At 52.9% G+C, this 26,699-nt stretch overlaps 1 protein-coding gene across 1 annotated transcript in view; it reads right to left on the reverse strand.

Moving 5' to 3' along the window:
- ATP2A3 (ATPase sarcoplasmic/endoplasmic reticulum Ca2+ transporting 3) overlaps positions 1 to 25,473 on the reverse strand; it is a 36,609-nt gene extending 11,136 nt beyond the window's left edge. The window contains exons 1-15 of the mRNA XM_042780475.1: positions 25,356 to 25,473; positions 13,036 to 13,053; positions 12,748 to 12,830; positions 11,103 to 11,207; positions 10,773 to 10,911; positions 10,386 to 10,466; positions 10,213 to 10,298; positions 8,226 to 8,690; positions 6,538 to 6,626; positions 6,247 to 6,349; positions 4,971 to 5,102; positions 4,471 to 4,596; positions 3,112 to 3,330; positions 2,661 to 2,996; positions 708 to 928 (exon numbers count right to left, since the gene is read on the reverse strand). Of these exons, the coding sequence (XP_042636409.1) occupies positions 708 to 928; positions 2,661 to 2,996; positions 3,112 to 3,330; positions 4,471 to 4,596; positions 4,971 to 5,102; positions 6,247 to 6,349; positions 6,538 to 6,626; positions 8,226 to 8,690; positions 10,213 to 10,298; positions 10,386 to 10,466; positions 10,773 to 10,911; positions 11,103 to 11,207; positions 12,748 to 12,830; positions 13,036 to 13,053; positions 25,356 to 25,473 (2,321 nt within the window). The remainder of the gene's footprint in view (positions 1 to 707; positions 929 to 2,660; positions 2,997 to 3,111; positions 3,331 to 4,470; positions 4,597 to 4,970; positions 5,103 to 6,246; positions 6,350 to 6,537; positions 6,627 to 8,225; positions 8,691 to 10,212; positions 10,299 to 10,385; positions 10,467 to 10,772; positions 10,912 to 11,102; positions 11,208 to 12,747; positions 12,831 to 13,035; positions 13,054 to 25,355) is intronic.
- Positions 25,474 to 26,699: the final 1,226 nt, after the last annotated feature.

Below are 26,699 nucleotides of genomic sequence, written 5' to 3' on the forward strand. Positions count from 1 at the left end.
CTAGAGTCCCGACATGTCTGCTCTTTAGGCCTAACAGAGGCCAAATGCACACGCACACGTGAACAGTGCATTCCCATGCGTACACACATTTATGCATACACACATTTGTTCATAGACACATGCAAAAACCTAGGGCACATCACCTAAATCCACAGACACCCACACACTTACACTGGTGTGTGGAAACGTACAGGCAAACTTGTGCTCACCATTCCCCTCAGGCGTCTCTCACACAGGAAGGTAAATGCTGTACAATTACATGCTGGCACATCCTTTGTGCTTGTACTCGTGGCCAAAGACGCATAAGAGTACACATGTGCACATAAACACATGTACGCACCTCTCACTCAGGCACACACAAGCATGTGCACACACACATACACTTAGACGCTTATGCATGTACACACACCAACACATTACTGCCCGAAGTTGGGGCTAGTCTCTCCCATCTTGTGACTCTGAAAGTGGGAAGAAGGTCATGACTGAAAGGATGATGGGACTTTTCAAGCACCTCTTTGAGGGCTGGGGTGAACTACAGTCCATAGTTCACCAGGTCCTCTGGAGAATTACATGGTATCCCCAGTCCTGGAAAGCTCCGGCCACCAAGGCACCTGTCCTTCCTCAGCCTATGCTAAGAACAAGCATTTCTCTATCTCAGGGATATGGATGACCCAGAGGGGCTGACAGGAAGGACTGCAGGGCCTCACCAGACCACCTCGCCGACATTGGAGGAAATGAGGTAGCGGATGAATTGCTTCATGTTGCTGTAGATGGCCCGGCCCTCTTCCACTGCAGACACAATAGAGGCAAAGTTGTCATCTGACAACACCATCTCTGCTGCTGACTTGGCCACAGCCGTGCCTGAGCCCATGGCGATGCCAATCTCTGCTTTCTTCAGGGCTGGAGCATCGTTCACTCCGTCACCAGTCTGTGGGCCAGGTTAGGTAGGGCCACACCTGAGCAACTTCCCTTCCACCCCACATCTTCCCCCAAATTAGCCTGCCCTAAGGAAGCAGACAGCTGGATAGGACAAGGTCAAGAACGAGCTTAGAAATTAGGCTGGGATGAGGCTAAGGGGAAGGCAAGGGGTACAAACGAGGACAAAATTGGGGAGGAAATCAAGTCAAAGGCAAGAGAAAATGATAAGGCTGAGGGAGGGTAGTAGTGAGGATGGAGATGAAATTAAGGTTGGGATAGGGTAGCATATGAAATCGAGGACAAGTCGGGGATGAGGTCAAGGTTGTGGCCCAGGTCAAGGACCAGGGAGGTTTTGTAGTCAAGGTGAAATTCAAGGTCAAGAATGGGACTCCAGCTCAAGGTAAAAAAAATCAGATTAAGGTGGAGGTCAACTCAAGTCAGAGGCCAAGTCATATGGTTATGGCCCACATCAGGAATGATGCCATGGTCAAGGCTGGAGTTACAGTCAAGGGCAAGATTGGGACTCGGGGCAAAGTTGAGGTTAGAATATAGTATTGGGTTGGAGGTCAAGGTCAATAGTAGGGATCAGGTCAGAGTTTAGGTCAAGACTGGAATCTATATCAAGGTTGAGTTCAAAGTAAAGAATCAGATTAAAATGGAGCTTAAGATCAAGGTCAGGGACAAAGTTTGTGTAGAGGTCAAAGATAAAGTCAAGAACCAGGTTACTATTGTGGTCAAATCAATGATGATGTCCAGCTCAGCACTCAGGTCAAGGCTAGGCCACAGGTCAGGGTTAAGGTCAAGGTAAAGGACTAGGTTAGGCTGGAGGTCAAGATTAACATCAGGGGCCAGGTCTGGGATAAGGGTGAGGTCAAGAATCAAATCAGTTTTGAAGAACAAATTAGGATCAAGAGCGAGACAGAACAAAACCTGGGCCCAAACCAAAGGCAAACCTGGGTCCATCCAAAGGCAAATGGATAAGTTAATTGTGATATATTCACACAGTGAAATACTATATAATAATAAAAATGAATAATCTACCAATACCCTCAACAACACAGATAAATCTCAAAAGAAAGAAGCCAGACACAAAAGAGTACATACTGTATGATTCCATTCATGTGAAAATCTAGGACAAAACTAATCTAAAGTAGGAAAATTTGCAACAGCGGTTGTCTTGGGTGGGAGAGGGACCTGAAGGGGAGGGGACATGGGGGAGGGAACTCGTGGCTTGATGGTCATGTTCTGTATCAAAGTTTAAGTTATACAGGTGTGTGTATTTACCAAAAATTGTTCAAAAGGCAGATTTAAGATATGTGCATTTCATTGTATGTAAATTTTATCTCATGAAAGAATAAAAAAAACATACACAAATGCTGATCTCTAGTTAATGATACGTTTTCTGATGTATGTAAGGGTGAAGTGTACTGATGTCTGTGACTTACTTTGAAATGCTTTTAAAAAGATGTATTCAGGTAGATGGGTAGGAATAGTTGGGTAGGAATGTGATAAAGCAAATAGTATAGCAAAATGCTAGTTGTAGAATCTAAAAGGTAAATATGCCAGTGTTCACAATAAATTCTTTCAATTTCTCTGTGTGTTTCAAAATATTTGTAACAAAGTGTTAGACAAAAAAAAAAAAAAGGGTGAAGGGCAGTTGCACGGGTTGCTTTCTCCAAGCCCTGTGGCAAGCACTCCCCATGTCTCACCACCTGCCCCAGGCTCCTGTCTACTGGCCTCACCATGGCAGTGATCTCATTAAAAGACTGTAGGTTCTCCACAATTCGGGACTTGTGTGCTGGCTCCACGCGGGCGAAGCAGCGGGCTGTCCGGCAGGCATGGCGCTGCTGCTCAGGGCTGAGGTCATCAAATTCACGGCCCGTGTACGCCTTGCCCACCACGTCCTCCATGTCCCCGAAGATACCAAGCCGACGGCAGATGGCCACAGCCGTACCTTTATTGTCCCCTGTGATCATGACCACACGGATGCCTGCCTGGCGGCAGCGGGCAATGCATGCAGCCACCTCAGGCCGTGGGGGGTCTAGCATGCCCACACAGCCCACGAAGGTCAGGTCCATCTGCAGGGAAGGAGCAGATGTCAACTGGGCCCGCGACTACCCTCAACCCACTACCTGCCCAGCAGCTGCAGGGGGACACGTGGCTCCCACCCTGTGACCCCAACCCAGAACCCACCTCATACTGTACAAACTTGCTAGAGTCATCCAACTGCATGTCCTCCTTCCTTGGGGGTGCATCCCGGGTGGCCAATGCCAGACAGCGCAGCATGTCTGAGCCTGAGCCCCAATCCCGGATCTTTGCCAGGATTTGATCCCTGGAGGTGGTGTTCAGGGGTACTGTGCGGCTCCCCACGCGGACTGAGCTGCAACGCTCAATCACACTCTCAGGAGCCCCCTGCAGAGTAGGGGCAAGATGAGGAGGTAACCCTGCAGTCACAACCCCCCCTTCCAATTGCCCAACTAAGGAAACTGAAGCCCAGAGATGGAAAAGACCCCCCCCAAGGGCACACACTGCAAGGCAAGACCCAGAATCTACTTTAGAAAGTCCAGATAAGGAAAGGCCCACTGTGAGAAAACCCAAGGGTGGGGAGAAGGGGGAAATGACCGCCCACTAGGTGGCACCCTCTCCCCACCAGCCTGCAACTGAGAAAGCCTGCTGCAGCCTTTTGGGGGTGGGCGTAAATGTGGGTATGCCATCCCTTCTGCAGCCCTGTCTCCCTACTCACATGGGGCTACTGGGATTCCAGGTCTGTGGGGTCTCAGCGGCAGGGAGGCAGGCACGGCGCCAGGAAGAGGAGGGAGTGGAAGTGGCTTGGAGGAAGCTGGACTTGGAGTCAACATGTCCCTTGGGGTGTCAGGGTCTCACCTCAGACCCTACCCCAGGCCTCAGAATAGGTACTGCCTCTGATCACTTGCTCAATGGCTTTTGGTTCTCCCAGAAGGTCTTACCCCAGACGCTAACTTTTTTCAGCAGCCCAAGCACCAATGCAAGAGCTACTTCACTTCAAAAGGGGTTAAAACCTGCATCATGGGGTAAAGCTAGGGCTGTGGTTCCTGTTTCAGGTTTAGAAGCAGCAACAGGAGGTGCTATGGGCAAAGATCTGGGTGGAAGCTGGTGTCATTCCCTTCCTGGGATTCAGTTTCCAAACGTGGAGCATGAGGTGGGCACCGTCCACCTCAACACCACTGGTCAGAGGCAAAAGCGCTTCTAAGACCTTCTAGCTTGACCCCATTGTTCAGATGGGGTGACCTAGGCCCACAGAGGAGCAGGGATGACATGAGGTCAGGTGGCAAGGCGGAATCTTGCAGCCCAGAGGTGGGGCCATGGAGAGGAACAGGTCTCAGGCCCCTGGCTTTGTCTCTGTCTCTACCAGACCTGGATCCTACTCCCACTTCCCCATGGCAGGCTGACCACCTTCATTCTGCTTTGACATCGGGTCTCCTGCAGCTGCAGTCTGGTGATTCAGTGGACTAGTGACCAGGTCCCCAGTCCCATGGTGTGTAGGGGCCCCAGGCCAGTCAGCTAGGCCCCCACCTTGACAAACATCTTGCTGCCCTGAGCCGCAGAGCCAGGGCGAGTGGGCGTGCAGTACACTGACATGGACTTCCGGTCTCGGGAGAACTCAAGGGTGAACTCTTTCCGCATCAGCTGCTTGATGACCTGGGGGGCCAGGGTAGGTCAGGGCATGAGGGGCAGAGCCAGCTGGTCCATGTGCTTCCTCACCAGCTGCTCAGTCCCAGGAAGCACCTCTCTCCTCCCTGCAGGATAACGTTTACACTCCTTTGACTCTGGCATTCAAGGCCTCTACCTCCATCTCCAGCCAGAGAGATGCTGTAAAGTTGTCCTTTCCTGACCACGCTGTGCACTTCCTCCTCCAAGCCCTTGCCCACATGGAGCCTTTTCCCTTTAGCCAAATTTTACTAGGAATCTGAAGTCCTATCTCCTCCCAGAAGTCCCCCAAGATATTTTTCTCTCTCCTCTCTCCAGACGTCCCAGCCATGCAGCCTGCGGCCTGAGCCCATCACCATACTCACTGCATTGCAGGCCCCGGCTTGCTCCACTCGGGACAGCCTCTGCAGGTCCATGTCAAACACATTCATCTTCTCTACCAGGCAAGTCAGGGCCGTCTCCGTGGCCTCTCCCACCTTCTCATACACGCCCTTGGCCTGGTGGGACCCAGAGAACAAGGAGTGAGGAGCAAGATGGCTGCCAGCTGGGCTCCCCAATATCACCTCCCACTCACTCCCTGCCCTATGGAACTCCCTTTGCCAGAGACATAACTTCCTTTGAGCCAAGGCTCGTGAGCCCTTCCCAATCTGAACGACCTGGGTCTGGGCAGCTTCAGGCAGAGCTGCCCACATTCCTTTCCTCTCTTTTCCTCTGGTCATACACCCCAGCCTCCCAGCTTTCCTCACCTCTCCGCTCACTCCTTCCCACTCTCCTTCACTCTCTTTCCAGGTCAAACTCTGCTGTTCAGGCCCTGCCCCTTGCCTCCCACCATCTCCCCCTAGGGTCTCAAACACCTCCTGCTTTCGTGGCATTTCATGTGCTCTTACCAGCACTCAGTTGTGACCCTCTCCTAAGCTCTAAACCAGCATGTCCAACTGCTGCCTGCCAGACCCTAGTCCTGGGGACCTCTCAGGCCACCTCCTCTTCTCCCTTTGTTTGCAAATCCAGTGACAGCCCAACCCAAGATGGCAACCAGGAGCTACTCTGACCTCTTCTCTCTCTTTCACCCAACTAGGCACCAAGGGTTTCCGCCTCCCAAACCTCTCTCAACCCATGCTAAGGCTCCAGCCAAGGCTCAGTTTGCCTCACTCTGGCCCTGGCTCCAGTCTGGCTCTGCCTGCTCTGTTCGTTCCCCACAAGGAAGCCTGGGTGACCTTTTGTAAATGCAAATCCGACCATACCGCACCTTTACGCAAAGCCTCTCTGTGGTTCTCTGCTGCCCTCAGCCTGGCACAGAGATCTGACTCAGTCTGGCCAAGGGCTTACCCTCGCGCCTCACACTCACCTGGGCTCCATCATTCAACTCCAGCCCCGGCAAAGGCATTTGATACCTAAATAACATCAAGCTATACAGCATGTGAGTGGTTTCTGGGCTGCGCCTTATGCCTTAAACACTCTCCCTAGTCCCTGTCTGGCAAATCTCTTCCCCAGGGGTCCTTGGTCCTTCATTCCCAAAGCCCCAGTGGTATGGCACTCTGAAGAGGCAGACATCGCCAATCCTGGGAGCTTTGAAACTATGTGAGAAGGTCTGTCCTGGGTGTTCATATACTAGGGAGGTCGTGAAAGAGAGTGGTGACCCACCTCATTGTAATCCAGTGCTGAGTCGTTGCACAGGGCACAGATGGTCGCCAGCTCCACCAGCCCATCAAACTGCCCACAGCGCACAGGCTTTTCTCCCTGCCTCCTGCAGAGCCCATGTGGTCAGTATAAGGGCATTGGCCCCACGCCTGGAGGTACCCTGCCTCCTGGCCCCACCCCCAGGAGACCCACCACTACCACCTCCTTCACCACCACCACCACCGCCACCACCACTCTGAGCTCTCCCGTGTGGTCCCACCCACCAGGAAGCACGCCCTCTTGATTCGCACTCACACTTCACCCTCAGGGGCATATGTGGTACCGGAGATGGTGAATTCATGCAAACGGCAAGAGCTGGCATCGGCCTCCGCCACCACGAACATCTGAGGAGCCAAGGGGTGTGTTCAGGGTGGGCTGAGATTGCCTGTCTCCTCCCAGGGCAGCCAGTCTGAATAGCGTGACTCCAGGGTATGGTCTTGCAAGGCTGCCCTGAGAGCCACTGGTGCCATCCCCGTCTCCAGGGTCACGGAGGCGCAGTGTAAGAGTAGCAGAGCGGGCTCTCTGCTCTGTGCAGGTGCGTTGCAGCTTGGACTTGGCTGTCTGCTCTGGACCCGGAAGGGGTTGCAGCAGATTCTTCAATGCTCTGGGGCAGCATCTAGCTTGATGGAGCCCTGAGCTAAGATAGGAAGCCTGGTCCTTGCTCTGAGTGGTTCATCACAATCTGCCGAGCACCTGAGCCTCAGTTTCTCCTCTGGCGAGTTGGTGGGATCAGAGTCCAGCTGTTCCTACTTCTGCTTCCCAGGAGACCTACACCCCACTCTGAGATACATCTTCCTACACAGAGGTGTCCCCAGGGAGTGAGCTCCTGTCGGCAGGGCTGCTGGGTCACCAAGTACAGGGGGCTCACCTCCTCCTAGGGTGGCCCATTTTCTTGTCAGCTAACTTCTTGGGAACAGCCTTGCTGCACATTCCCAAGCAAATGGCCAGCCCAGCACTCAGTAGGTGCTCAATAAACATGTCTCCCTGCTCTTCTCCTTGCTCCTAGAGGCAGCTCCCCAGCAAGTGCAGTCTTTGAAGAGTAAAGTTTCTCAGCCCAGCATCCAGCAAGTAAGGCCTCTACAACTTCCTTATGCTGTGTTTTTCAAGTCTCTATTTGAGCCAAGGAATATTTTGTTCAAATAAAGTCCCATTAGGGATTTTAGCAGAGCTCTGGGGCAAAGTCAGGGGCTGCAGGGTGGTAAGGCTTGCTGGTGGCCCCTCCCCTGCAGCCCCTTAAGGCTTCAGAACACAGAGCCCACCCAGCTGGCAGACTGTGGGAACAAGGATGAGGAGAGAGGAGCCATGGGGGAACCTGGAACCTGAGAGGGATGGGAAACCCACAACCTTCACCGTCACCCCAATCCACTTCTGTGCTGGGTCAGGAGGAGCCCTTGCCCTACAGGCTTGCTGGAGCCTTGGCTAGAATCCGTGGAATACACGGGCAACGTGCCCAGGATATGGGATCAAGCACCAGGGAATAAATAATTCCTGCCTTGGCCCTTTCTCGGTCACTGGAGCTGACAGATCTGGTGACGGGCATTAACTACAGAGAGCCATGGTGGAAGCAGGATAGAACCCAGATCCAGCCCCAGCTTGGCTAAGACATCAAGGGTCAAGTTTAGACTTGACCCTCTCCTGGGTCCTTTATGGTTACTTGCTAGGACTTGCACACCCAAGCTTCCGACAGGGAAACTGAGGCTCAGGGATGGGAAGCAACTTGCTTGGGGCCCCACCGTGACCTAACCAGGCTCCGTCCACTGCAGCCTGCCAGCCATCTACTCCATGAAAACCTGGATCTGCTCCCCATTGTGGGATGGCCCTTAGGTTCTCCTCTCCATCCCCTACCAAAGAGGAAGGCAGGGAGAGGCCCAGAAAGGGAGCCCAATTTACCCAGCATCACACAGCACCACCAAAGGGGTCCCAAGCTGACTGCGGCCACTCACTCGGCAGACGGACATCTGGTTGGTGGTGAGCGTGCCAGTCTTGTCAGAGCAGATGACCGAGGTGCAACCCAGCGTCTCCACAGAGGGTAGGCTCCGCACAATGGCGTTCTTGCGTGCCATGCGCCGTGTGCCCAGCGCCAGGCATGTAGTGATGACAGCCGGGAGGCCCTCAGGGATGGCAGCCACAGCCAGGGCCACGGCAATTTTGAAGTAGTAGACAGCGCCACGGAGCCAGGAGCCGCCATGGGCTGGGTCAGCAAAGTGGCCGATGTTGATGACCCACACGGCCACACAGATCACAGAGATGGCTCGGGACAGCTGCTGCCCGAACTCGTCCAGCTTGCGCTGTAGCGGCGTCCGCTCTGGTTCCACTGCCGCCATCTGGCTCCGGATCTTGCCCAGCTCTGTGTGTAGGCCTGTGGCCACTGCCACACCTACTGCCTTGCCCGATGCGATGTTGGTGCCCTGGCCGAGTGAGGGGCAAAGGAAGAGCTGCTTACACTGCAGCCAGAGCCCCGGATCTCTGCCTCCTTCAGGCCCTTGCAGTGATTTTATTTATCCCTCTGCTTGGCTTTGCTCTTCTTCCTGTTGCTTAGTGCTCCCTGACTTGGAGCTATGTATTAGCCATTGCTGTCTCCCTCATGAGGGTGTCAGCAGGGCTCTGGTTCATCACCATACCCCCAGTGCCTAGCACAGAGGAGGACCAGAGCCAGCATTGACCAGCACGGCACAGCATGGGCACCAACCCATCAAAAATGTGACTTTTGGAAGGAAGGTTGGGTAATCTACCTCCATAGTGATACCGCCTCAGAAACCCAAGGAGGGGTCGCTATGAGTCGGGTCCGACTTGACAGGACATAACAACAACAACATGTGCACATGGGAGCAAGTGGCTGATGTGATTCCTCATAAATAGTCCATAAATATTTATTGATGAATATTTACTGAAGAAGCCAGAAAACCTGAACCTAAGCCTCTCTACTCCCAGGGCCCTGGCACAATGCCCAAGTCCTGGTACAAGGGACAGCCAGCCTTGAGTCCTTCTCTATAGAATGGTACAATATAGGCCCAAGATGCAGTTGCTCCAAGGAGACTATTAACTCAACTCTAACTGGACTATTCACCCTTCTAATGCATGCACTATGTTGAGAGTGGCAAGCAGGCAAGGGCTTCTTCTGCCTCTCTTCTGCCCTGAGCAACAGCTCTCCACCTCCGCCCTCACTCGCACCCTCCTTAGAAGGCTTCTGGGACAGCTGCTGATACCGGAGCATGGCCCTTGAAGTCTTCCTCCCCACCCCAAAGCAGTCTTCCTGTCTCTGATATGGACTGTTCCCACCATCCTCCACCACTCTTGCAATCCTCTTCCCTCTAGAGAACTCTCTGTAGAGTCATTATAGGCGAGCTCTTGCCGTTTCCCAATTAGTCTAGTAGGTAAGAGGGAAGGAAAACTTTGGAGAATATCTAAGTTCCCATCCCAGCTCCGTCACTCACTCACTGACTGCGTTACCCTGAGAAACTTACTTAACCTTTCTGTGCCTGCTAGAAAATACAGACAAGAGTACTTATTTCAAAGGTTTTTTGTGAGAACTCAACAAATTAATATTTATAAAGAGTTTAGAACAGTATCAAAGAGCTCTGGTGGTGTGGTGGTTAAGGCATTTGACTGCTAACCGTAAAGGTGGGTGGTTCAAACCCACCAGCTGCTCCGTGGAACAAACATGAGGCAATCTGCTTCTGTAAAGATTTACAGCCTTGAAACCCAATGGGGGTCACTATGAGTCGGGATTGACTGAATGGCAGTCAGTTTAGTTCGGTTGGTTCAGAAATACCAGGCCCACAGCCCTCAGTAAACACAAGCTATTATAAGTGTAAATCTGCATGTATTGTCAATAACTGATGAGGTTCTTCCCATTGGGATGTTAATTGATTAATATTAATGATATTGTTATTCCACTAGAGGGAAGGCCTGAGTACCCAAGGGACTTACAGAAAACAGCATATTTTTCTTGTCCTGGTTCACAGCTCTGGAGTCTGGGATAGCATCTGTGTGCTTGGTCACAGACACAGATTCACCTGGTCATGGAAGAAGAATGAGAAACGTTGTGCAAAGATACCCATGTCCTGGCCCAGCCCCTGCTTGGCCAGGCCTCCAGAGCTTACCTGTCAGAATGGACTGGTCCACTCGCAGCATCGTGGACTTGATCTCAATGAGGCGGAGGTCGGCAGGCACTTTGTCCCCAACTGAGGAGGAAAGAGGGCCTGGCTGAGTGTGGGGCTTTGGGTACCACCCCGAAAGCCAAGAGGGCTGCCAGGAACCACGACTGGGGCTGGGATGCAGGGGCCTGAGTGTGATCCCTTAGGTGGCCCCCTGCCTTCTGGCCATTAGTCTCTTTGTTTGTATAATATGGGGGTGGGGTCGGCAGAGGAACTTTGGAGGGATCTGAGGATCTGACAGTCACCCCTCTAATTTAAACAGCCGAAAGATGGAAGCATAGTGAGAGACAGGATAACCAGTATCACCCAACGAAAGGGGGAGCCCCGGCGCACCCGCCACTTCCACGATGTCTCCGGGTACGATGTCCCGGGCACGGATTCTCTGCACACCCCTGCGGTCTGAGCGGATCACCTTGCCCATCTCAGGCTCATACTCCTTCAGAGCCTCAATGGCACTCTCAGCATTGCGTTCCTGCAGAAGGCAAGGCAAGCAGGCGATTTGTTCCTGCGGCCCCCAATAGGCCACCGCCTCAGAGTGACACCCTCAGGGCTTGGAATGAAGCTGGAAGCAGAAGGACCTGCAGGGGGTCCCAGCATCTGGTGAAGGTCACACCTAGCAGTTGGGAGACCTCAGAGCCCCAGCCACTTCCCCATGTCTCCCACCTGCCACACGCCCACGATTGCGTTGGCCACGAGGATCAGCATGATGACCAGGGGCTCCACGAAGGCTGTCATGGTCTCTTCACCCTCCTCGAACCAAGCCAGGACCTGTCGGGATCATAGCTAGTGAGTTTGGTCTGTGCTGTGGGCAGGACCTGCTCGACTTTCTCTTCCTTCCTGTCTACCTGTCTGCCTCCCTGCTGTGGAGGAGATCCCTGGATGTCCTAGGCGACTCTGAGAAGGCCTCGGCTTAGAAGACACTCAAGTCCCTCAGATAGTGGCTGCCACAGCCTCTGTCCCACCCAAGGCAACTTTTAGGGACATGGGACAGTTAAACAACCACCAGCTAGAGACTCTAAAGTTTGCCCAGAGCAAGGTGGGGTCCCAGACCAGCAGCAGAAGCATCGCCTGGGAACTTGCTAGAAAAGCTATTTGAGGTGCCCATCCTGGACCTACTGAATCAGAAACTCAGGGAGTGGGCCCGGCATCTGTGTTTGCACAAGCGCAAGTGATTCTGGACCTTATCATGTTTGAGATTCACTGGCCAAAGGAGCCTCATTCCACAACTAGCGCCCACGTGCCCAGGCTGGGAGCCAGTTCAAGTCCCGCTTCCACCATCTCTGGCCTACGTGGGTACTTGTCACACCCCTCCAAGGGTTCAGTGTGCCCGTGTGTATAGTGAAGGGTATAAGCACCCTATAGGATCATCTGTTTCAGGGTTCTGCAAGGATAGACTTTTTCTGTTTAAGAGTCCAAGAGCCCAGTATCCATGAGGACAGTGGCCAGAAGGGCCAGGCACAGCTGGCTGAGCCCCTGCTGGCTGGAGGGGAAGAGTCCCACCCAGTGCACCTGACGTCCTATGCTCTCAGCCACCAAGATGAAGTCTCCTCCCCAGGCCCTGCCAGGGGAGGTGCCAGGAACCAGAATCATGCCCACTCTCAGGGAGGCCTGGAAATGAGCCCGAGTTCCACTTGGGTCGCTGCTGCTCAGCCATCCATGACAACCACTATCTCCCTCACTACCTTCCCACCCTGGCCCCGTGGCCCCTTGGGTTCAGGAGGAGTCTGAGTGCCAGGAGGGGAGAAGAACAAAGGGGAGCAACGATCAAAAGGAGGTCACAAAAATTTAAGGCCCCAAAATATGTCTGAGGAGCATAAAGAGTGAAAGGAGGGGCTGAGGAAGCAGCTCTCAAGTGGAGGGGGATTTCGTCCCCCAGGGACGTCTGGACATCTGGAGACATTTTTGAGTGTGACAACAAGGGAGTGCATAGCTTCTGGTGAGTAGAGGTCAGGGATGTTACTAAACATTCAACAAGGCAAGACCACCCCGCACAGCAAAGGATTATTGGCTCCAAAACATCAGTAGTGCCAAGACTGAAAAACTCTAGGCTAAAACAGGGAGGGTTGGGTCCCATCTATGCTTTTGAAAGCTCACTCTGACAGCTAGGGTGCAAGACAGACTGGAGGGGACCAGGGAGGAGCCAGGAGACCAGTGTAGGGGCTATGAGAGCACAGGTGGGGGAAGTCAAGGTCTGAGCAGAGCAGGAGGTGGATAGGGCCAGGGAGCAGGCTCAGGGACGCCCAAAGCTGAGAGGACAGCCTCGTGCCTCAGGGCTCCCTCTTCTGGCTACAGACGGGGCCCTACTTACAAATGAGACCAGGGCAGCCAACAGCAAGATGCGCACCAGGAGGTCCTCAAACTGCGCCAGCACCAGCTCCCATAGGGACTTGCCTGGGAATGGGAGCACCATGTGAGAACAAATGACACCCCCCCATTCTGAAACCAACTGGCCTGCTCCCTCCCTGAAGTTGGAAAGAGAGCCCTAGGCCCTGAGGGAAGGCCTCACTCTACAGGGCTGGAGGGGGCATACCCGGACAACATAGGGCCTCGGAACATCTCCCATTGGCTTCAGAGCCTGCCCTGGTGCAAGCCTTACCTTCCTCAGTTGGGAGTTCTGCAGGATCCAGGCAGCCACAGGAGACATGAAGAGATAAAAAAGTGATCAGGTTATACAGTGGGGCTTTGAGGTGTCTGGGCCACCCCTCCCTACTGTGTGCACCCACAGATGGTCTGGACAGATCCCTACGACCCTGTGAGGTCACTCGACCTCTGGACAGATGGCTTGAGCCCAGATGCCTGACAGCCCCCCACGCCACCCCACCCTTAGTGAAGTAGATCGGGTGTGGCCAGGCTCACTTTGGGACAAAACTGGAGCCCGCAGGGCCCTTCTAGACCCAAGTACAGCTCCTTTCCCAGAGAAGGAAGGTGTCACAGTAAGTTGATAGTTCTCACAGTTCCCCTGACTGTACTTCTTCAGATGGCCACCTGCTCAATGTCCCCCCCACCCCCACAGCAAAGCGGGCCCTCCATCCACAAGCAAATCAGATGGAGATCATCTGCCCAGGTCAATGGAATCCCCGGGTGGTATAAATGGTCAATGCGCTTGGCAAGGTTGGTGGTTAGAGTCCACCCAGAGGTCACCTTGGAAGAAAGGCCTGGTGACCTGCTTCTGAAAAATCACCCATTGAAACCCTGTGCAGCACAGTTCGGCTCTGCTATACGTAATCGCCGTGAGCCGGGGTCGAGTCAATGGCGACTGGTTTGCTAACGCAAGTGAGACCCAGCCCTGCCTCTGCTCACAGGGCCTTAGACACACCTGCTACTCTGGGATCACCTGGCTGAGGTCTACAGGAGAACCTCACCCTACCCTGTGTGTGTGTGTGTGTGTGTGTGCGGAGGGCTTGCCCTGGAAAAGACCACAGCAGCCAGCATCCCATTCAGTGAGGAACGCTTCCGTGCGTTCCCCCTGGGGGCTGGGCCTCAGCTCACCCCTCCTAGGTCCTCCTCTCCAGGCAAGGTCAGTGAACATCCACAGCCTCTCAGGCCCAGACCCACAAAACATTATGAATTTATTGGACCTGCCAGCACTTTACATGCAGAGTTTTTACCTCTGTGTTTCCTGAAGCACCTTTTGTACCAAGTGGGCTGGTACCTGAACTCATACCTGTACCTGGCTGCCTTGGATACCAGATGTCTTTGAATCATTCCAGCATCTTAAAGGGGGGATGTGGTGGGAGCCATGGCCTTGTTTCACAGAGGGAGTTAGGCTCAGAGCGGAGAATCAGCTTGGACAAGGTGACACAGCAAGTAGGTGTCTCTGTGGGGTTGTGGGAGGGGGCCCTAGAGAATAGTCTCTGACAGGCGTCCCCCTGTCCGTGCCAAGCTCCTGGCCCTGCTCAGGCCTCTCTGAGGTCCCTCTCATTCTAACTGACCCCACGTCTTCCTGCCCCTTCGGGCTTCCTGCTACTCAAAGGACAGTCTCCAGGGCCAGCAGCATCAGCATCACCTGGGAGCTTATTGGAAATGCAGAATCCAAGAGCCCACCCCAAGTCAGTGCTCTCTTCCTCCTCCCGACACATGGAACAGGGCTTTGCATCTGCCCACCTGTCTTCAGCTCATGCACCCACAAGCATTTTCTTCCTGTAGGAGCCTTCTCCCAGACCACCTACCTGTTTGAAAGGAATGGGGTCTGCACCTGGCAGCTAAAACAGAGAGAGTATCACGCAGTCCACTGGGCTGCAGGAATCCAGGAGGGAAACATATAACCTAAAAATACACTTTCTCGCATTTTCTCCAAAGTCCTATTTTAGGCAGCGGCTGACATTTTCCGTGGAAAATGTAATCTCCAGTGTCCTGCGTCGAGATTAAAATCAAACAGACTTTTTCCTTCTGATCTATTTAGCTGAAGTGAACAGGAAAGGCGGGGGGGTGGGCCAGGCCTGGTTTCTGGGCTAGTTCTTCAATGGAGTAGGGTCCTTTTGAGGTCATTTCAGCCACGCTCCAGCCTCTGCACGGAACAGTGCCAACCTCACGCACACATCTGCCTGCCTTTGCCATGATTTACCCAGGAGATTCCTAAACCCTTCACCTCTGCAAGCATCATCACAGTTCCTGACCAAAGGAACAGTTCATCTGGGAGTCTCACTTGAATCCCTCTTGTTGTCTCCCCCTGTCAGGCATGTAGCCCCTGGATCTGCATTCCTTAGGGCATTTATTCCGGGCCGAGTTGAGGTCAGCCAGCCACTGAGGTCGAATCAGATGCCCTGCCCATCCCTGCGCATGGCACAAGACATGGCTTCGATTCTGCCTCTATGCAGCCAGCTCCCCACGGGACTCCAGGCAGGCAGCTCAGTTTCCTTGAGGCTCCTTTGGAAGAAGGGGCACCCACACCCACCTTGAAGGGCTGGGGTAAGGAGTCACATCATCACTTGTTATTAGTAAGAGTTACATTTACTGAGCACCTACTATGCACCAAGCAGCGTGCCAAGTGCTTTACCTACATAATCTCTAGAGAACAAATGGGAAAGTGGATGCCGAGCCCGAGAGAAGGTGCTTGGTAGACACAAGAGGAACAGCAGCAGCCAGTGTTGGCTGTGTGTCAGGCACTGTGCTAGCTCTGAGTGTCTCTGTCAATCCTCAAACAACCCAAGAAGGAGGACACAATTAAGATTCTCATTTTGGGAGATTCTGGAAAGAGTGGGAGAACAATGTGGAACAAAACTCAAAATCATAAAAAAAAAAAAAAGACCAGGTTTGCTGGTATGATACGAGCCTGGTAAGATCCCTGAGACTATGGCCCCTAGTTACCCTTCAGGTCTAGAACTGAACTCATTCCAGTGGCTTCTAGCCAAACAGGAGACAGGCACATGGGCTGAACATTTTCATCAGGTAGATACACACCTTGGAGTGATCAATCGTGGGAGAACAGAAGAACAGTGTTTGATAGGGAGACAGCTCAGGGGGCGAGGGGTGGGGAAGTACGTGGGAGGGAAGGACACAGGGAAGAGGTGACTACAAGGAGGAAGTAGGAAGAGAGCTGTTACATTGCGGGGATTGTAGTCAATGTCATGAAACAAAATGTGTGTGAACTATATGGAAAATGAATTTGTTCTGTAAACTTTCACCCAAATCACAATAGAAGTTTTTTTTAAAAAAAGGATAAATAAATAAAAATTTAAAAAGTGAAAGAAATAATAATAATAAAAGATTCTCATTTTACAGAGGAGACAACTGAAACACAGAGAGGTTGAGTAACTGCTTCTGGTCACACAGCTGGGAAGTGTCCAGGCAGGGTTTTGAACTATAGGAGTCTGGCTCTGGACCCTCTGCTCTGACTCCTGTCCTTTCCCTGGTCCTGCTGCTGCCCACAGTCTAGGCCACCTGAAAAAATGTGGCATTTTGTTAGAGACCCTATGGGGCAGTTCTACTTTGCCCTATAGGGTCACCATGAGTCAGAATTGACTCAATGACAGTGGGTTGGGTTTGGTTTTGGGTAAGAAGAGCATCTTAAAGCGGGTGGAAGGTCCTGGAGCGAGTCTAGGCTTAAGCTGGACCTTACCTGCCCTGCCCAAGCCCACAGGCCAGGGCCACAGAGAGACTCTTCTGCTTTTGTGGGCCCTTTACCATAAGAAAATTAAAATAAAAATTGTAATTCACACACACATAAAAAAAGCAGCATTTTGTTGGGCTGTAATGACCACATCCCAAGAACTGGCAGAACCCTCTGTGGCAGCCCTCTGCCCCAAAGCCACCAACCAAAATCACCCCTGTTCAGAAAGGTTCTGTGTTCTCGTAGTGGTGTTTTGGGAGACACCAAGCAGTGAAAAGGAAGTAAACGCCATGGGATGCACTGACACTGGCTGCGGCATGAGCTCGAACATACCAAAGATAGGAGGGGCCAAGGGCCAGGCAATGCTTTGTGGTTATACACAAGGCTGACGTAAGTCGGAGGTGACTGGATGGCAACTAACAACAACAAAGGCCCTGTACGCTCAGGCCTGGCCTGCTTTAATCTCACAGAGACCCTGAAAGACTATGTTTTCCCCTCACATACATGAGTCCTAGGGCTATAGAGGGAGCCCAGGGGTTGGGAGGTTCCCTAACCCCACCTCTAGGCACCCCTGGAAGATGCTGGTGCCCTCTTGCTTTCCCCAGGCTGTGCATGGGGGGGCTGAACCAGTTCTCATTGAAGTGGCAGCACTGACTGAGCCCACATCTGCCTGCCCTGACTCAGATGCCCTGTCTGTTAAATGGGGAGAAGGCCCCAGCCATGCCCACCTCTCAGTGCTGTCCACCAGGCTGCACAAGGCAAAGGCAATGAAGGGGTGCTGCTCCCTCCCAGATGGGTGGCTGGGCCAGCCCGGGGCCGAGGCAGTGTCCACTATTCTTTTCTTTTATTTTATTGAATTGTTCCTCATAGAATTCTTTACAAAAATAGCATTAGTCATCATGTCCCTGAACAGTTACTCAACAAATATTGAGACCAATGTTTAGGACACTAATTAAAAAAAGACAGAGAATCTGTGTTCCTGGCTTTTAATACAATTTCAAATATTTAAAATTCTGTAAGTTTAACTAAAAAATCCTAAATTTACTTTACTTACAATTTCAGTAACACTGATATTTTGATTTAGTATTGTGTTTGTAGTACTATCTCTATTTTTTGTTCACAAGAACAAAGCCTATTACTTTCTATCTAAAACATATACATAATATATATATATATGGTTTATAATATTAATAATTTACATAAAACATATTTTTTCCAAGTTGTAAATAAATAATATTTCAAAGAAACCAAATCAGTATGAAAGCTAAAATTACCATACATTTCAGTTCATTAATTCTAAAAATTGTGACAAAGTTTTGGATCTTCTTCATGAAAGAAATGTATGAACTATACCCTTGATGGTACTTCTACAAATGGGACATTTACTTAGAGATGGACTATATTCTTTGCACACTACTCAATGACCACAAGGAATAAACACTTCTTTGTCCATATACACTTTACATTTTCTTTCTTCTTGTAATCTCCTCAGTTGTTCTTCCATTGGTATATCTGTAACATCTTCTGTGGGAATACACTTTATGTCCTGCTGCACAGATAAATTCTTCTATAGTCCCAACTATTATTGTCTGGGTCTCTCCTACCCACCTCTGCTCTGGGTCAACGTGGCCTGACCAAGCTGGCCCATGTCTACCAATGTCCACTGTGGGGTTGGCCTGGAGGAGCCTGGGGATGTGATCAGAGAAGCTTCATGGCTTACAGCAAAGAGTCTGGTGTAGAAAGCTTGAGTTCAAATCCTGCTCTGTCCCTTGGTAGTTCTATGTCTATGGACAAATCACTAAAAACTCTCTGTGCCTCAGTTTCTCTAACTGCAAGATAGAGATAATAATAATAACTACCACCTAAGGTTGCTGTGAAGATGAAATGGCTTAGTATGTCTAAAGCACTTAGAACAATGCACAGTACATAGTAAGTGCTGAATAAACACTAACCATACTAATCACTACAAGAATGTAAGCTCCATGACAGCAAGACTGTTTAGTGCAGTATCTCTAGCACCTGGAACAGTGCCTGGCACATAGGAGGTGATTGGCAAATATTTGTGAATGAGTAATGGGCCTGCCTCTCCCCTTCATATAGGCTACCAGTGGCTCACCATGGCTACAGGATAAAAACCAACCTCAGCACAGCATTCAAGGCCTTCCTGGATCTGCCCAAACCTGCCCTTCCAGAATCACTCCTACCTTAGACGTCCATTTGTCCATCTGCCAAGCAGTTCACCTCAGGACTGCCACCACCTCTCCCCATTTTGCTAAAGATTTTCCTCCTCCAACAGTTTGCTTCTGCCATTCTTTCTGTCCGAGTGCCATCAAGTCAATTTTCAACTCACAGCTGTCCCGTGCGACAGTGCTGAACGGGCCTATAGCGTTTTCCAGGCAGTAATCTTCACAGGAGCAGATTGCCAGATTGTCCCACAGGGCAGCTGGGTAGGTTTGAACTGCCAACCTTTTAATTAACAGCCCAGTGCTTAACTGTTGTACCACCCGGGCTCCTTCTGTCCAGAGTACCAAACCAAAAAACCCGTTGCCAAGGAGTTGATTCTGAATCCAGGGCTTCAAACCAGTTCATTCCAATTTGACTCCCTGCTGAGAATTTGCCTCTCCACCCCAGATATGCTGAGTCAGAATCTACATTTTAACAAGATCCCCAGGTGGGATCCTCAACTGGAACGGAAAGGGAATTCTTAGCAAGGGGTCGAACCAGTTTGAAGCCCTGTCCAAGTCATAGCGACCTCCTAGGACACAGCAGACCTGTCCCACAGGGTTTCCAAGGCTGTAATCTTGTGGCAGCATATGTGGTAGATGTGGAAGCAGACTGCTACCTCTTTCTCCTGCCAAGTGCCTGGTGGGTTTGAACCGCTGATGTTTTGGTTAGCAGCAGGGCACTTAACCACTATGGTTCAGAAATACCCTTCTCTAATTCCTTATGTGAATCCTACCCTTCTAGGAAGGTTTGGTGGAAAGTCCCCTCCTCTGTGAGCCCTCCCAGACCCCCTACCCCATGCCCTTGTCCTTCCCTCACCACCCATGACCTTCACACAGTCATCTGTGGAACAAAGTACCTCCAGGCCAGGAGGGGTGAGTCGGCCCTGGTTCCATATACAGCCTCACAGCAACTGTTGGCTCAATTGCCCTGCGTTCAGGCCAGGGCCCAGTGCCATGGAGCGGGCAATGGGTGCAAGGTCAGGGATACCCCTGGGCTACCCCCAAGCTCCACAAACCACTTGTTCTCCTAATCCTCCCTCACTCCTTCCTCCTTGCAAGACTGGAAACTGGTATTTCAGCTTCTAAACGTCAGCTCCAGCTAGGAGAGCCGCACTCACCAAGGTCTTCCTCAAGAAGGTAAATTTACAGAGTAATTAAATCGTCACTTGCAGCATCAGGGCCAGAGCTGCAGCAGGCTGGGAGAGGCCCAGCCAGGGCAGACCCCGCCCAGCCCACCTGGCCCTGCCATGTCTCTAGGTCCACCCAGAGTGGACAACCTGGCCCCGCTCTGCAGGGGACCACTTTGGAAGCCTTGGGAAGCAGCTCCTGGGTCTGCAGAGGGGCCCAACTGCCACTGGAGGTAAAGGGGTTGCCCAGCCTCTGTGTGCCTGGGCCTGCCTCAGGGAGCTCCTGGCGTGAGGGATGAGGGGTCCAGCTGGGAAAGCCTGGTGCTATTCCTGGGGAACTAACACTGTCCAGCAAGGGCCAAGGGGTGTGAAAACTAGGATGAAGCCTAGAAAACGGTGAGCTTCCAAGTCCCTGCAGGTAACCGCCCCCTCCCACCATCACACACACACACACACACACACACACACACACATACACACACACTCAGATCTGGGACAGACTAGAGTTGGCTTCATGTCCCACAAGGCCTGTAGAGGATCTCAAGGTCCCATCTCCATTAGAGGACACTCAAGCCAAGGGCACGCTACCCAGCCAGTGGGGCCACTCAGCTCACCCCACCCTCTCAGCCTGGTTAGGACACGCATATGGCATCCAATAGGAGCCTGGGCTGAGAGCAGGAGATAAAGCCCCAGTCAAGCCATAATTGGCTTGTAATCCAAATCATTTGGATTACATTTGTAATCATTTGTAATCCAAATCCAGACCACCTCTCTCACCCAGAAGCCTCTGGGGCCATTGTACCCACTACACAGATGAGCAGCATGACGCCCAGGAAGACAGGCTCCATCCCCAGGTCACAGCTCTTCCCCAAGCTCCCCTGGACAGAGACCACCTATGACGACTTCCTGAGATCTTGCCTGACTCCCACATCACACTCCGTACTGAGCTTTAAGGTCCTTGAGATGCAAGCCCACTTGGTAGGACATGACCCTTCCTTCCTGCCTTGGCTCATGTTGGGCAAAGAAGCTACACAGCCCACTCACAGGCACGAGGAAAACCAATGGCTCCGAAGCCTGTGAAAAGATGCCCAATGTCACTTGTAAGCAGAGACGTGCAAAACAGAACGACCAGAGGACATGGTTCCATCCAACTGGCATAGATCAAAATGCGGGTTCCACACTACATTGACGAGGCGCTGGGTTTGACGGCAAGGAAAGTGTTAGCAGAAACTTCCAAACAGCAGTTTAGCAACAGCTGTCAAAATTAAAAAGACAACACACCTTTTGACCCTAGCAATCCCACTTCTAGGAGTTTATTCTTTAGTGATGTTCACAAATGTGTGAAATGATGTAGGGACAAGGATATTCCTTGTCATGTCGTGTGTCAAGCAACCCAAGTGTCCATCAGAAGTCGGGGTGAAGAAATGTTGCAACAGTCACAAAAGGAAGCCCTGCGTAGCCACCAGAAGGCCGAGGACACTCAACAAGGAGCCATCTCCAAGAGTGATTGGACAGTGGAAAAGCAAGGCAACGCAGTCCTTACACTCTCTTAGGTTAAAAAAAAATCACGGTATGGTCATAGATCCAAATGCAAATCTGCACAGAACAGCTTGGGAAAGAGACACACAGGCATTGGGAATACTGGGAATGGGATGTTGGGGACAGAGTAGACAGACTTTACTGTATACCTTTCGTACCCTTGGAATGTTGGACTGTGTGCAAATTGTTATTCAAAAAGTAAATTTAAAAACCGTAGAAAGTCTCAGCAAGAAGGTGAATGCTGGCACCTTTGGGTCGTGCAGAGAAAGACTGCTGGAGTCCAGGCCTGTCGGGGCCTCAGAGGACCCGCCCCTGCAATGGGCTTGGGACAGACAAGGTTTTGGTGTGTGTGGGGGAGACTCCGGCTGGCATACTCCCCGACTGCATTGCGATTTCTACCTTCCCTCCCCACAGCAATAAAGTTTATTTGCAAGAGGAGGGAGGTGGGAGGGAGGTAGGAAGGTGGGATCCCTGGTCCCTTCCCCCTTCCCCACAGAATTTGCAAACTTCAGGACTTAAGCAAATGACTTCCGTGTGGTTTCCAGCGCTAACGACTTTGCAGGTGCACAGACTCCTAGAGTGGCAGGCACCAGTCCCTGGGGTGTCCCCCTCCGCCCAAAGGCCCCGCCCACCCCTCCACCCAGCTTCTGGCCCGGAGCCCAGCCCAGCCTCCTTTGCCACACAGAGGTGACTTGGTGTCTGTGACCTCACTGGAAACTCACAAACAACCCTGTGAGGTGAGTTCTATTGTTGCCCCAGTTAGAGATGAAGAAGCCAAGAGGGGTGAAGTGGCTTGTCCCGGACTGCACAGCTATGAAGGGTCAGAGCCAGGGTTCAAACCACTGTCAGTCCGACCCCAGAAGCTGTGATGGTGGCAACTGCAGGACATACATCTCTCACCCTTCCTCTCTGGTCAAAGCTGGGCACTCGGGCCCATAGACAGTAGGAAGCAGGAAGGGACAGCTGACTCCTCTCACCTCATCTGACAATTTCCAGAGCCTGGAACGCTTCTTGATCTGAGGAAGAGCTCCACGGGGACTGGGGTCAAAACTGGAATAGCTGCTGCCCAGCCAACCCCAACCAACAACCAACACATGTACCAACAACAGAGTCCCAGAGCCTACAGAAGCCTGTCCAGCCAGGGAAACTGAGGCACAGAGAGGGCCGGCACCCAGACACGCTCCACCACTTACTGTATGACCTTGGACAACTTATTTAACCTCTTAGTGCCTCAGTCACCTCCTCCGTAAAATCGGATGACAACAGTCCTTACCTCGTAGGGTTATTATGGGGAAGAAATGAGGTAATGGTGTTGAGAACAGTACCCTGCACACAATAAGTGCTCAATAAATATTGGCTTTTGTTATTATTAAGGAGCTCTGGTAGCACAGTGCCTAAGGTACCTGACTGCTAACCAGAAGGTTGGTGGTTCAAACCCACCAGCCACTCTGCGGAAACAAGACTGGGCAATCTACTTCCGTAAAGATTTACTGCCTCAGAAACCCAAGGGGGGACCTCAAGACCAGAAGACCTAGATGGTGCCCGGCTACCAATGCCAACCACTCAGGAAAGGATCAAATCTGGAGATCCTGAATAGAGTGGGAGGGAAAACGTGGAACAAAATCCAAAAACACAATAATGACCAGAATTACTGGTCGGATGGAGTCTAGTGAGACCCCCATTACTATGGTCCTGGGATACATTTTGGGCCTGGAATAAAACTCACTCCCAGGGGCTGGCTCTCAGCCCAATAGTAAACAAGATGTACATGCAGACCACTCAACCCAGGGTGATGCACCCACATACTCTATGGAGATGCATCCCTTGGAACAATCGCCATGGGGCACCAGAGGGGCAACATTCACATGGAGGAAATGCAGGACACACAGGAGTGCATAACTATGAGAGGCGCAGGGGTGGGTGGGGGAGTGGGGGGGTGGTGGTTACTGGGTAGGGAGGGGAGGATACTGGGTTAGGGCTGGGGATGGTAAGTGAGGACTGAAACTAAATGTACATGAAATGCTGAATGTAAAACAAACTCTGCTCTGTTAACTTGCACCTAAAGCACAATTAAAAAAAAAAGAAAAAGAAAAAGAAACCCAATGGGGGTCTCTGAGTCGGAATTGACTCGATGACAGCAGGTTTGGTTTTTTGTTTGTTTGTTTTATTATTACTACTATCAAAGCAAAGGAAAGCCAGGAGGGCCCAGAAATGGCCCCCAACTTTTCCTCCCATCCCCTAAGGCACTTCCATGTCTCTGCAGACCTCCCCCCATGTCAAAATCCTTACCCAGTACCCTACACAGATGCTGGGTGGCCAGGGTACTCTGAGATCCCCACGCACAGACAAAACAATATGAGGAGGAGGTGTGTGTGTGAGAGGGGGACTAAGGGCTCCCTCCACTTCCCTGCTAGGCTGATAGAGACATGAGAGCCAGAGAGGAGAGGGGTCTTGGTCAGGTGACAATGTCGAAGCTGTGCCATTCTGGGGCTAGAATCAAGGGCTGGGTCTCCAGGTTCCTTTGGGAATCAGGGACTCCCAAACTGGAGGCCAGGGCGGGCACAGAAGAGGATGTGGGACTCCAAACCTGCCTGCCCTGACCCTCACACCCCAGGGCACAGGCCTGCTCCCTGGCAGGAACGACACCCTCCCTGCCAAGTCACTAATGGGGGCTATTAAATAATATTTATCTCCCCAGTTCCTCCCACAACTCAACTAAATATAGCAACTCATTCTTTTTTTTTTTTTGAAAAAGGATTTCTGCTCCAGAAAGATAATATTTACATAAGAGGTGGTTTTCATAAACCAATATGAAACCCAAAGCTCCCTTTCCGACAGCTCCTCATCGTTTCTGAGCTAGTCCTCAGCAGTGGGACACTCGGGCCAGAGCGCCTTCTCCTCCTGGGGGCAAAAGGAAGCCTGGGCTGGCAGGCCGGCTGAGAAGGAGAGGGTGAGGCTGGGAGTCTAAGGGGAACAGGCTCAGGCTACCCTGTGGGGATGGAGGGGCCTTTCTCTCTGGATCTCTGCTGGGTGATGCCGCGGTGAATGAAGAGGTAGTAGGTCCTGTCGGGAAGTGACATGGAGAGGGGACTTCGACCACCCTCACAGGACCACCAAAAGGGGCCACAGCCACGTCTGGACAGTACCTGGTGACACCGCCTTCTGGATGAAACAAGAATCCCACACACCGTTAAGCCTAAAGGAAGAAATACACGCCTCCCACGCGAACAGCTTGGAAGCTCCCACATCCCTGCCCAGAGAGGGGCCAGCGCCACCCAGAAAGGAAAGGCCTCCCCGGGCGATTTCCTGAGGCCTTGAACTTGCCACCTCTGGGAGGTGGGTCTCCCCCGCCTCAGCAGTTCAAAGCCCCCACCGACTTGGCCAGCCACATCCGCCTCGGGTAGCAGAAAGAGGAAGACTTGGAGTGGGGGTGGGGGCCACCCAGGCTGCCAGCTGACAAGCGGCACCTTCCCGGGGGTCTCACTGAGCCCTCACTGGAGACCCTCAGAGCCAGCTGCGAGGCTGGGCCGCAAGTCCCCGCCTGGTTCCTGGCCAGCGGGTCTCCATCTGCACCAGTATCTGCACCTGCACGACACGGGCAGCTTGCAGCGCGACGCGAGGACCCAGTGCTGATGGCGATGGGGGTAGGCTAAGGCTTGCAGGGGGTGGACGGGGACCAGGACGACGGGAAGCTCGGAAGAACCGCGCAGGTCCCGGGGCCAGGAGGAAGGGAAGCGGAGAGCGGGGACCAGGCGTCGGGACTCCCAACCCGGAACCCTCCCCCAGCCTCGGCGAAGGTGGCCGCGCAGCCCCGCTGGGTGCCCCAAGAGCATCTGAAGAGGTTTCCGGAGCCCTCGCTTCCTGCCCGCCCGAGAGGGCAGAGAGCTGGTTGGGAGAAGCCCGCCCGCAGCAGCGGTGCAGCGGGGAAACCGCACCTGTGGCTCGCGGCCCCCGCCCGGTCCGCGCGCGCTCTCACCGTTGGGGCCGTAGCGCTCCCGCGCGCTGGTCACCTGCGCCGGGGTCAAGCCGCAGTCGGCTGTCACCGCGAAGCTGCTCAGCACGTCGGCGGCTGGGAGCAGGTGCGCCGCCTCCATGCCGCCCGCCCGGCAGTCTGCGCCGTGGGCTCTGTGGATGCCGCCTCTGCGCGCGGCTACAGCGTGGGGCGCCGGCGGCTGGGGCCCCGGCGGGCGCCGCGCGAGGCCATGTCCGCGCTGGGACCTTCCCCGACGGCAGTGGCGGCAGCGGCCCGGCCAGGCTCCAGGATGCTGCGCCCGGGGCTCCCTCCCCGGGGCGGGGCGGCGCGGGGCCCGCCCCCGCACTCACACCCCTTCCGGCCGCCCTCTAGCCAGCCGCCGCCCCGCCCCCGCAGCGCATGGGCGCCAGGAGACCGCCCGCCCATTCTGCAGAAGGGGGAACTGAGGCCGCTGGCGGGAGCGCGCGGATCATGGTGCACGTGCATGAAGGGGGCCTGATGTCTCTCCGCAGAGATCTGAGGGACCGTCCCAGGGCCCCCAAGGGGCAAGAGGTGGGGCGGACTGCAGAGCCCCGTTCTCTGAACTGCTGTGTTGGACTCAAGCCCTGCTGCCCCCAGGACGTGCACTCCTGGGTCCTGAGAGATTGCAAAATGAAGGTATTCATAAAAGGGCATCCTGTCCCTCAACTGGAATTCTGCAAAATGGGACCCTGGGTCTCCAGGGAACCCTGAAGCCTGTGAATAAGCGCATCTCTTCTTAAGGAGACTCTTGTAGCTTTCATCATTTGATGTTTTGCTTGGTCATTCTTTCCCAAACGTCTGAAGATGAGCAGTTATTCCCACATAACCAAAACCTACAACAATGAACCAGTATGTAAACCAGTAAAGAAAACCAGTCTCTTTACCTTAGACTTTCACCCTCACCCCAGCAGGAAATGTAACTGCCAGGGTGGGGGTGGGGGTGGGACTCCCTAAAGTAGCAGAGGGAAGGGGTGGGGGGCCTCTAGCCCAGGCCCCCAGGGAGAGTGACCCTGCCCCCAGGGAACCAGAGGGACAGAACCCCTACCCGGGGTTCCAGAGCTGCCAGGGGTGCCAGGAGAAGGGGTTGCAGGTTTTGGGAAGGAGGTGGGAAAGCAGAAACCACTCATCCAGGCCAAAAGGAGGTCCAAAGAGAGCAATCTGACCATGGCCCCCTCCAGCCGAGAGACTAGCACGTGTCACCACTGGCCTCCTCCTCACCCCATCCCCAAGTTGGCCTCTATCTGGAGTTTCAGCCTCTGGGGACTCCCAGTGCCACAGAGAGTCTTAAATTCCAGGGTTGAAGCCTCCTAACTGGCTGGTCAAAGC

This window comes from Orycteropus afer, unplaced genomic scaffold, assembly GCF_000298275.1.
Source record: "Orycteropus afer afer isolate SDZICR_OR568_19922 unplaced genomic scaffold, OryAfe1.0 scaffold00042, whole genome shotgun sequence".
Classification (NCBI taxonomy): Eukaryota; Metazoa; Chordata; class Mammalia; order Tubulidentata; family Orycteropodidae; genus Orycteropus; species Orycteropus afer.